The 10,054-nt window shown below is 70.6% G+C and overlaps 1 protein-coding gene across 3 annotated transcripts in view; it reads right to left on the bottom strand.

Moving 5' to 3' along the window:
• Positions 1 to 15: 15 nt before the first annotated feature.
• Positions 16 to 10,054, bottom strand: part of RUFY3 (RUN and FYVE domain containing 3) — a 45,113-nt gene continuing 35,074 nt past the window's right edge. Inside the window, exon 12 of one of the 3 annotated variants that reach the window (XM_066588794.1) lies at positions 16 to 240. In XM_066588794.1, the coding sequence (XP_066444891.1) occupies positions 90 to 240 (151 nt within the window). In that variant the 3' untranslated portion in view covers positions 16 to 89. The remainder of the gene's footprint in view (positions 241 to 10,054) is intronic. The other 2 variants (XM_066588796.1, XR_010788907.1) reach the window with 2 other exon arrangements.

Below are 10,054 nucleotides of genomic sequence, written 5' to 3'. Positions count from 1 at the left end.
TACTACTTGTTTCAACAACATTGCCGTTTTGCAAACCCATTTAAAGAGTTTTTAAATTAAAAATAATTAAAAAGGTCTTTTGATCTGCTTTACATATTACATCCAGGATTCACCATGTTTTTTTGCAGAAGATGTGGTATTCTTAATGGCGAGTATTTATTTTCTGGCAGTTCTTTCTCTTTCCGATTTCCAGAAGGCCTTCTGTTTTGTTCTTTCTTTAGTTCAATTTCAGATTGAGAGCTAAAGAAGAACAGATGAGAAAACAATCGAAGGTTACATCACCTCTAGAATGGAAATGTTGCAGAGTCTATGTGCAAAATGCAATGTGAAGTGTTCCCTAAGGAAAGCTTGATATAGAGCAGGAGAAGCTAAAAATAGACCGATACATAGGTTATGGGAAGAGATTCAGTATAACTTGTATTTTATTCACTAAAATCCCTACTTTTCCAGGGCTTAGAAGTCCAGTGGGCGGTGGGGAGAGAGGGGAGGAGAGGGGGGGGGAGAGGGGGGGGGAGAGGGGAGGAGGGGGGGGGGGGGGGGGGGGGAGAGGGGAGGAGGGGGGGGGGGGGAGAGGGGAGGAGGGGGGGGGGGGGGGGGGGAGAGGGGAGGAGGGGGGGGGGGGGGGGGAGAGGGAGGAGGGGGGGGGGGGGGGGGGGGGGGGGGGAGAGGGGAGGAGAGGGGGGGGGGAGAGGGGAGGAGAGGGGGGGGGGAGAGGGGGGGGGAGGAGGGGAGGAGGGGGGGAGAGGGGGGAGGGGGGGGGGGGGGGGGGGGGGGGGGGGGGAGGAGAGGGGGAGGGGGGGGGGGGAGAGGGGGGGAGAGGGGGGAGGGGGGGGGGGGGGGGAGAGGGGGAGGGGGGGGGGGAGAGGGGGGGGGAGAGGGGGGGAGAAGAGGGGAGGGGGGGGGGGGGGGAGAGGGGGAGAGGGGGGGAGAGGGGGGAGGAGAGGGGAAGGGGGGGGGGGAGAGGGGGGGGAGAGGGGGGAGGAGAGGGGGAGGGGGGGGGGGGGAGAGGGGGGGAGAGGGGGGAGGAGAGGGGGAGGGGGGGGGGGGAGAGGGGGAGAGAGGGGGAGAGAGGGGGGAGAGGGGGGGAGAGGGGGGGAGAGGGGGGGAGGGGGGAGAGGGGGGAGAGGGGGGAGAGGTGGGGGAGAGGGGGGGGGAGAGGGGGGGGAGAGGGGGGGGAGAGGGGGGGGGAGAGGGGGGGGAGAGGGGTGGGAGAGGGGGAGAGAGGGGGAGAGAGGGGGAGAGAGGGGGAGAGAGGGGGAGAGAGGGGGAGAGAGGGGGAGAGAGGGGGAGAGAGGGGGAGGGGAGGGGGAGAGAGGGGGAGAGAGGGGGAGGGGAGGGGGAGAGAGGGGGAGAGAGGGGGAGGGGAGGGGGAGAGAGGGGGAGGGGAGGGAGGGGGAGAGAGGGGGAGGGGAGGGAGGGGGAGAGAGGGGAGGGGAGAGAGGGGGAGGGGAGGGAGGGGAGAGAGGGGGGGAGGGAGGGGAGAGAGGAGGGGAGAGGGGGCGGAGAGGGAGAGGAGAGAGGAGGGGAGAGGGGAGAGGAGAGAGGAGGGGAGAGGGAGAGGGGGGAGAGGGGGGAGAGGGAGAGGGGGGAGAGGGGGGGAGAGGGGGCGAGAGAGGGGGAGAGAGGGGGAGAGAGGGGGAGAGAGGGGGAGGAGGGGGGAGGGGGGGGAGGGGGGGGAAGGAGGGGGAGGGGGGAGGGGAGAGGGGGGAGAGGGGGAGAGGGGGGAGAGGGGGAGAGGGGGGAGAGGGGGGAGAGGGGGGAGAGGGGGAGGGGGGAGGGGGGGGGAGGGGGGGAGGGTGGGGGAGGGGGGGAGGGGTGGGGGAGGGGGAGGGTGGGAGAGGGGGGGGGAGAGGGGGGGGGAGAGGGGGGAGAGGGGGGGAGAGGGGTGGGAGAGGGGGAGAGAGGGGGAGAGAGGGGAGAGAGGGGGAGGAGGGGGAGGGAGGGGAGGGAGGGGGGAGGGGAGGGAGGGGGAGGGAGGGGGAGAGAGGGGGAGGGGAGGGAGGGGGAGAGAGGGGGAGGGGAGGGAGGGGAGAGAGGGGGAGGGGAGGGAGGGGGAGAGAGGGGGAGGGGGAGAGAGGGGGAGGGGAGAGAGGGGGAGGGGAGGGAGGGGGAGAGAGGGGGAGGGGAGGGAGGGGGAGAGAGGGGGAGGGGAGAGAGGGGGAGGGGAGGGAGGGGAGAGAGGGGGGGAGGGAGGGGAGAGAGGGGGGGAGGGAGGGGAGAGAGGAGGGGAGAGGGGGCGGAGAGGAGAGGAGAGAGGAGGGGAGAGGGGAGAGGAGAGAGGAGGGGAGAGGGAGAGGGGGGAGAGGGGGGAGGGGAGAGGGGGGAGAGGGAGAGGGGGGAGAGGGGGGAGGGGGAGAGGGGGGGAGGGAGAGGGGGGAGAGGGGAGAGGGGAGAGGGGGGGAGTGGGAGGGGGGAGAGGTAGAGGGGGGGGAGAGGGGGCGAGAGAGGAGGGGAGAGGGGGAGAGGGAGGGGGGGAGAGGGGGCGAGAGAGGAGGGGAGAGGGGGCGAGAGAGGAGGGGAGAGGGGGCGGAGAGGGAGAGGAGAGAGGGAGGGGAGAGGGAGAGGGGGGAGAGGGAGAGGGGGGAGAGGGAGGGGGAGAGGGGGGAGAGGGAGAGGGGGGAGAGGGAGAGGGAGAGGAGGGAGGGGGGAGAGGGAAGAGGGGGAGAGAGGAGAGAGGAGAGAGGAGAGAGGAGGGGGGGCGAGAGGGAGAGGGGAGAGGGAAGAGGGGAGAGGGAGAGTGGGGAGGGAGAGTGGGGAGGGGGGGACAGGGGGAGGGGGGGGAAGGGGGGGGAGGGGGGGGGGGAAGGGGGGGGAGGGGGGGGGGGGAAGGGGGGGGAGGGGGGGAAGGGGGGGGAGAGAGGGGAGGGGAGGGAGGGGGGGGGAGGGAGGAGAGGGGGAGGGGGGGAGGAGAGGGGGAGGGGGGGAGGAGAGGGGGAGGGGGTGGGGGGGAGAGGGGGTGGGGGGGGAGAGGGGGGGGAGAGGGGGAGAGAGGGGGAGAGAGGGGGAGAGAGGGGGAGAGAGGGGGAGGGGAGGGAGGGGGAGAGAGGGGTAGGGGAGGGAGGGGGGGGGGGGGGAGGGAGGGGAGAGGGGGAGGGAGGGGGGGGGGAGGGAGGGGAGAGAGGGGGGGAGGGAGGGGAGAGAGGAGGGGAGAGGGGGCGGAGAGGGAGAGGAGAGAGGAGGGGAGAGGAGAGAGGAGGGGAGAGGGAGAGGAGGGGAGAGGGAGAGGAGGGGAGAGGGAGAGGGGGGAGAGGGAGAGGGGGGAGATGGAGGGGGAGAGGGAGGGGGGAGAGGGGGCGAGAGAGGAGGGGAGAGGGAGAGGGGGGAGAGGGAGAGGGGGGAGAGGGAGAGGGGGGAGAGGGAGAGGGGGGAGAGGGAGAGGGGGGAGAGGGAGAGGGGGGAGATGGAGGGGGAGAGGGGGGAGGGGGAGAGGGGGGAGATGGAGGGGGAGAGGGAGAGGAGGGAGGGGGGGAGAGGGAAGAGGGGGAGAGAGGAGAGAGGAGGGGGGGCGAGAGGGAGAGGGAAGAGGGGGAGGGAGAGGGGAGAGGGAAGAGGGGAGGGAGAGGGGAGAGGGAGAGTGGGGAGGGGGGGATAGGGGGAGGGGGGGGGGAAGGGGGGGAGAGAGGGGGAGGGGAGGGAGGGGGGGGAGGGAGGGGAGAGAGGGGGGGAGGGAGGGGAGAGAGGGGGGAGAGAGGGGGGAGAGGGGGGAGGGGGGAGGAGAGGGAAAGAGGGGGGAGATGGAGGGGGAGAGGGAAAGAGGGGGGAGATGGAGGGGGAGAGGGAAAGAGGGGGGAGATGGAGGGGGAGAGAGGAGAGAGAAGGGGGGAGGGAGAGAGGGTGAGAGGGAGGGGGGGAGAGGGGGCGAGAGAGGAGGGGAGAGGGAGAGGGGGGAGAGGAGAGGGGGAGAGGGGGGGGGGAGAGGGGGGGGGGAGAGGGGGGGGGGGTAGAGGGGGAGAGGGGGGGGGTAGAGGGGGAGGGGGAGAGAGAGGGGGGAGAGAGGGAGAGGAGGGAGGGGGGAGAGACGGAGAGGAGGGAGGGGGGAGAGACGGAGAGGAGGGAGGGGGGAGAGACGGAGAGGAGGGAGGGGGGAGAGACGGAGAGGAGGGAGGGGGGAGAGAGGGAGGAGGGAGGGGGAGAGAGGGGGAGGGGGGAGAGAGAGGGGGAGGGGGGAGAGAGGGGGGGAGGGGGGAGAGAGGGGGGGAGGGGGGAGAGAGGGGGGGAGGGGGGGAGAGAGGGAGAGGAGGGAGGGGGGAGAGAGGGAGAGGAGGGAGGGGGGAGAGAGGGAGAGGAGGGAGGGGGGAGAGAGGGAGTGAGGGAGGTAGAGGAGGGAGGGGGGGAGAGAGGGAGAGGAGGGAGGGGGGGAGAGGGGGGAGAGGGGGAGAGAGGGAGAGAGGGAGAGGGGGGAGGGAGAGGGGGGAGAGGGAGAGGAGAGAGGAGGGGAGAGGGAGAGGGAGAGGGGGGAGGAGGGGAGAGGGGGGAGAGGGAGAGGGGGGAGGAGGGGAGAGGGGGAGAGAGAGGGGAGAGAGAGAGGGGAGAGAGAGAGGGGAGAGAGAGAGGGGAGAGAGAGGGGGAGAGGGGGGAGAGAGAGGGGGAGAGAGAGGGGGAGAGGGAGGGGGGAGAGGGAGGGGTAGAGGGGGGAGAGGGAGGGGGAGAGGGGGGAGAGGGAGAGGAGAGAGAGGGGGGAGATGGAGGGGCGGAGAGGGAGAGGAGAGAGGAGGGGAGAGGGAGAGGGGGGAGAGGGGGGAGAGGGAGAGGGGGGAGATGGAGGGGGAGAGGGAGGGGGGGAGAGGGGGCGAGAGAGGAGGGGAGAGGGGGCGGAGAGGGAGAGGAAGAGAGGAGGGGAGAGGGAGAGGGGGGAGAGGGAGAGGGGGGAGATGGAGGGGGAGAGGGGGGAGAGGGAGAGGGGGGAGAGGGAGAGGGAAGAGGAGGGAGGAGAGAGGAGGGGGGGGCGAGAGGGAGGAGAGGGAGAGGGAGAGGAGGGAGGGAGAGAGGAGGGGGGGGCGAGAGGGAGAGGGGGAGGAGAGGGAAGAGGGGGAGGGAGAGGGGAGAGGGGAGAGTGGGGAGGGAGAGTGGGGGGGTAGAGGGGAGGGGGAGAGAGAGGGGGAGAGAGGGAGAGGAGGGAGGGGGGAGAGAGGGAGAGGAGGGAGGGGGGGGGAGGGGGGGAGAGGGGGGAGAGGGGGAGAGGGAGAGGGGGGAGGGGGAGGGGGGAGGGGGAGGGAGAGGGGGGGGGAGAGGGGGGGGAGAGGGGGGGGGAGAGGGGGGGAGGGAGAGGGGGGAGGGAGAGGGAGAGGGGGGGGGAGAGGGGGGGGGAGAGGGGGGGAGGGAGAGGGGGAGAGGGAGGAGGGAGAGGGGGAGAGGGGGAGAGGGAGGAGGGAGAGGGGGAGAGGGGGGGGGAGAGGAGAGGGGAGAGGGGGGGGAGAGGGGGGGGAGGGAGAGGAGAGAGGGGGAGAGGGAGGGGGGAGAGGGGGGGAGAGGGGGAGAGGGAGGAGGGAGAGGGGGGGGAGAGGGGGAGGGAGAGGGGGGGGGAGAGGGGGGGAGAGGGGAGAGGGAGAGGGGGGGGGGAGAGGGGGAGAGGGGGAGAGGGGGGGGGGAGGGGGGAGGGAGAGGGGGAGAGGGGGGGGAGGGAGAGGGGGAGAGGGGGGGAGGGAGAGGGGGGAGAGAGGAGGAGGGAGGGGGAGAGAGGGGGAGGGGGGAGAGAGAGGGGGAGGGGGGAGAGAGAGGGGGAGGGGGGAGAGAGAGGGGGGGAGGGGGGAGAGAGGGAGAGGAGGGAGGGGGGAGAGAGGGAGAGGAGGGAGGGGGAGAGAGAGGGAGAGGAGGGAGGGGGGAGAGAGGGAGAGGAGGGAGGGGGGGGGAGAGGGGGGAGAGGGAGAGAGGGAGAGGGGGAGGGGAGAGGGGGAGAGGGGGGAGAGGGAGAGGAGAGAGGAGGGGAGAGGGAGAGGAGAGGGGGGAGGAGGGGAGAGGGGGAGAGGGAGAGGGGAGGAGGGGGAGAGGGGGGAGGAGGGGAGAGGGGGGAGAGGGAGAGGGGGGAGAGGGGGAGAGAGAGGGGAGAGAGAGAGGGAGAGAGAGAGGGAGAGAGGGAGAGAGAGAGGGAGAGGGGGGAGAGAGAGGGGGAGAGGGGGGAGAGGGAGGGGGAGAGGGGGAGAGGGGGGAGATGGAGGGGGCGGAGAGGGAGAGGAGAGAGGAGGGGAGAGGAGAGGAGGGGAGAGGGGGGAGAGGGAGAGAGGGGAGGAGGAGAGGGGGGAGAGGGAGAGGGGGGAGAGGGAGAGGGGGAGAGAGGGAGAGGGGGGAGAGGGAGAGGGGGAGAGAGGAGAGGGGGGAGAGGGAGAGGGGGAAGAGAGGGAGAGGGGGAGAGGGAGAGGGGGAGAGAGGGAGAGGGGGGAGAGGGAGAGGGGGAGAGGGGGGGAGAGGGAGAGGGGGAGAGGGGGGAGAGGGGGAGAGAGGGAGAGAGGGAGAGGGGGGAGGGAGGGGGGGGAGAGGGGGGAGAGGGAGAGGAGAGAGGAGGGAGAGGGAGAGGGAGAGGGGGGAGGAGGGGAGAGGGGGGAGAGGGAGAGGGGGGAGGAGGGGAGAGGGGGGAGAGGGAGAGGGGGGAGAGGGGGGAGAGAGAGGGGAGAGAGAGAGGGGAGAGAGAGAGGGAGAGGGGGGAGAGAGAGGGGGAGAGAGAGGGGGAGAGGGAGGGGGAGAGGGGGGAGAGGGAGGGGGAGAGGGGGAGAGGGAGGGGGAGAGGGGGAGAGGGAGGGGGAGAGGGGGGAGATGGAGGGGGCGGAGAGGGAGAGGAGAGAGGAGGGAGAGGGAGAGGAGGGAGAGAGGGGAGAGGGAGAGGGGGGAGAGGGAGAGGGGGGAGAGGGAGAGGGGGGAGAGGGAGAGGGAGAGGGGGAGAGGGAGAGGGGGAGAGGGGGAGAGGGGGGGAGAGGGAGAGGGGGGGGAGAGGGAGAGGGGGAGAGGGGGGGAGAGGGAGAGGGGGAGAGAGGGAGAGGGGAGAGAGGGGGGAGAGAGGGGGGGAGAGGGAAAGAGGGGGAGAGGAGGGGGAGAGGAAAGAGGGGGAGATGGAGGGGAGAGGGAAAGAGGGGGGAGATGGAGGGGAGAGGGAAAGAGGGGGGAGATGGAGGGGGAGAGGGAAAGAGGGGGGAGATGGAGGGGGAAGAGGGAAAGAGGGGGGAGATGGAGGGGGAGAGGGAAAGAGGGGGGAGATGGAGGGGGAGAGGGAGAGGAGGGAAGAGGGGGAAGAGAGGAGAGAGAAGGGGGGAGGGAGAGAGGGTGAGAGGGTGAGGGGGAGATGGAGGGGGGAGAGGGAGGGGGGGAGAGGGGGCGAGAGGAGGGGAGAGGGGGCGAGAGAGGAGGGGAGAGGGGGCGGAGAGGGAGAGGAGAGAGGAGGGGAGAGGAGAGGGGGGGAGAGGGAGAGGGGGAGAGGGAGAGGGGGGAGAGGGAGAGGGGGACGAGGGAGAGATGGAGGGGGAGAGGGAGAGATGGAGGGGGAGAGGGGGGAGGGGGGAGAGGGAAGAGGGGGAGAGAGGAGAGAGGGCGAGAGGGGAGAGGGAAGAGGGAGAGGGGGGAGGGAGAGTGGGGAGGGAGAGTGGGGAGGAGAGGGGGAGGGGGAGAGGGAGGGGGAGAGGGGAGGGAGAGGGGGGGGGAGGGAGGAGGGGGGAGATGGAGAGGGAGAGGGGGAAGGAGAGGGGGGGGGGAGAGGGGGGGAGGGAGAGGGGGGAGGGAGAGGGGGGAGGGAGAGGGGGGAGGGAGAGGGGGGAGGGAGGGGGGAGGGAGAGGGGAGAGGGGGGGAGAGGGGGGGAGAGAGGGAGGAGGGAGGGGGGAGAGAGAGTGGGAGGGGGGAGAGAGAGTGGGAGGGGGGGAGAGAGAGTGGGAGGGGGGAGAGAGAGGGGGAGGGGGGAGAGAGAGGGGGAGGGGGGAGAGAGGGAGAGGAGGGAGGGGGGAGAGAGGGAGAGGAGGGAGGGGGGAGAGGGGAGAGAGGGAGAGGAGGGAGGGGGGAGAGGAGGGGGAGAGAGGGAGAGGAGGGAGGAGAGGGAGAGGGGGGAGAGAGGAGGGGAGAGGGCGAGAGGGAGGGGGAGAGGGGGAGAGGGGGGAGGGGAGGAGAGGGGGAGGGGGGAGAGAGGGGGAGGGGGGGAGAGAGGGGAGGGGGGGAGAGGGGGAGGGGGGAGAGAGAGGGGGATGGGGGAGAGAGGGATAGGAGGGAGGGGGAGAGGGAAGAGGGGGAGGGGGGAGATGGAGGGGGCGGAGAGGGGGAGATGGAGGGGCGAGCGGAGAGGGAGAGGAGAGAGGAGGGGGAGAGGGGGAGAGGGGGGAGAGGGGGGGGAGGGAAGGGGGAGGGGGGAGGGAGAGGGGGGAGAGGGAGAGGGGGAGGGGGAGAGAGAGGGGGGAGAGGGAAGAGGGGGAGAGAGAGGGGGGAGAGCGAAGAGGGGGAGAGGGAGAGGAGGAGGGAGAGAGAGAGGAGGGGAGAGGGGGGAGGGAGAGAGAGAGGGTGGAGGGAGAGGGGGAGATGGAGGGGGAGAGGGAGGGGGGAGAGAGGAGGGGAGAGGGGGGGAGAGGGAGGGGGCGGAGAGGGAGAGGAGAGATGGAGGGGGCGGAGAGGGAGAGGAGAGAGGAGGGGAGAGAGGAGAGGAGGGAGAGGGAGAGGAGAGAGGAGGGAGAGGGAAGAGGGGGGAGAGGGGGGGAGAGGGAGAGGGGGGGAGAGGAGAGGGGGGGAGAGGGAGATGGAGGGGGAGAGGGAGAGGAGGGAGAGGAGAGAGGAGGGGGAGAGGAGGGAGAGGAGAGAGGAGGGGGAGAGGGGGGAGAGGGGGGAGAGGGGGGGGAGGGAGAGGGGGAGGGGGGAGGAGAGGGGGGAGAGGGAGAGGGGGAGGGGGGGAGAGAGAGGGGGGAGAGGGAAGAGGGGGAGAGAGAGGGGGGAGAGCGAAGAGGGGGAGAGGGAGAGGAGGAGGGAGAGAGAGAGGAGGGAGAGGGGGGAGGGAGAGAGAGAGGGTGGGAGGGAGAGGGGGAGATGGAGGGGGAGAGGGAGGGGGGAGAGAGGAGGGAGAGGGGGGAGAGGGAGGGGGCGGAGAGGGAGAGGAGAGATGGAGGGGGCGGAGAGGGAGAGGAGAGAGGAGGGGAGAGGGAGAGGAGGGGAGAGGGAGAGGAGAGAGGAGGGAGAGGGAGAGGGGGGAGAGGGAGAGGGGGGAGAGGGAGAGGGGGGAGAGGGGGGGAGAGGGAGATGGAGGGGGAGAGGGAGAGGAGGGAGAGGAGAGAGGAGGGGGAGAGGAGGGAGAGGAGAGAGGAGGGGGAGAGGGGGGAGAGAGGAGGGGAGAGTGAGGGGGGGAGAGGGAGAGAGAGAGGGTGGGAGGGAGAGATGGAGGGGGAGAGGGAGGGGGGGAGATGGAGGGGGGAGAGGGTGGGGGGGAGAGGGTGGGGGGGAGAGGGTGGGGGGGAGAGGGTGGGGGGGAGAGGGTGGGGGGGAGAGGGTGGGGGGAGAGGGAGAGGGTGGGGGGGAGAGGGAGAGGGAGGGGGGGAGAGGGGGGAGAGGGGGAGAGAGGGGGAGAGAGGGGGGAGAGGGGGGAGAGGGGGGAGAGAGGGGGAGGGAGGGAGGGAGGGAGGGAGGGAGAGAGGGAGGGAGAGAGGGAGGGAGAGAGGGAAGGGGGAAGGGGAGATAGATATGAGATAGATAGATAGATAGATATGAGATAGATAGATAGATATGAGATAGATAGATAGATAGATAGATAGATAGATATAAGACTAGGCAAGATAGTTAGACAGACACATAGATACATACCTTGGTGCCCTGAATACTTCTCTGCTCAGGAGAGCAGGTGAACGCAGTGTCAGCAGGGAGATGACATCATCCCTGGGCCACTAGATGCCTTGCTGTGCCTGTGTGCCGGTAAGTCCTCTCTGCTCCTTCCCCCAACCCCCTCCTCTTCCCCTATCCTCTCTCCAAGTCCTACCCCTCCCTTCACCTACTCTCCTCCTGGCTTGTGCTGTCGGCTGTACCGCACTAAGTTAGCAAGCGGCCGCCGACAGTGCAAAGTGAAAGTAACCTGTATATGCTGGAGGGCGGCCTCTGGGCCCCCTAAAG

Source organism: Eleutherodactylus coqui, unplaced genomic scaffold, assembly GCF_035609145.1.
Source record: "Eleutherodactylus coqui strain aEleCoq1 unplaced genomic scaffold, aEleCoq1.hap1 HAP1_SCAFFOLD_522, whole genome shotgun sequence".
Taxonomy (NCBI): Eukaryota; Metazoa; Chordata; class Amphibia; order Anura; family Eleutherodactylidae; genus Eleutherodactylus; species Eleutherodactylus coqui.
The sequence above is the reverse complement of the archived record's forward strand: the minus strand, read 5'-3'. Positions and strand labels throughout refer to the sequence as shown.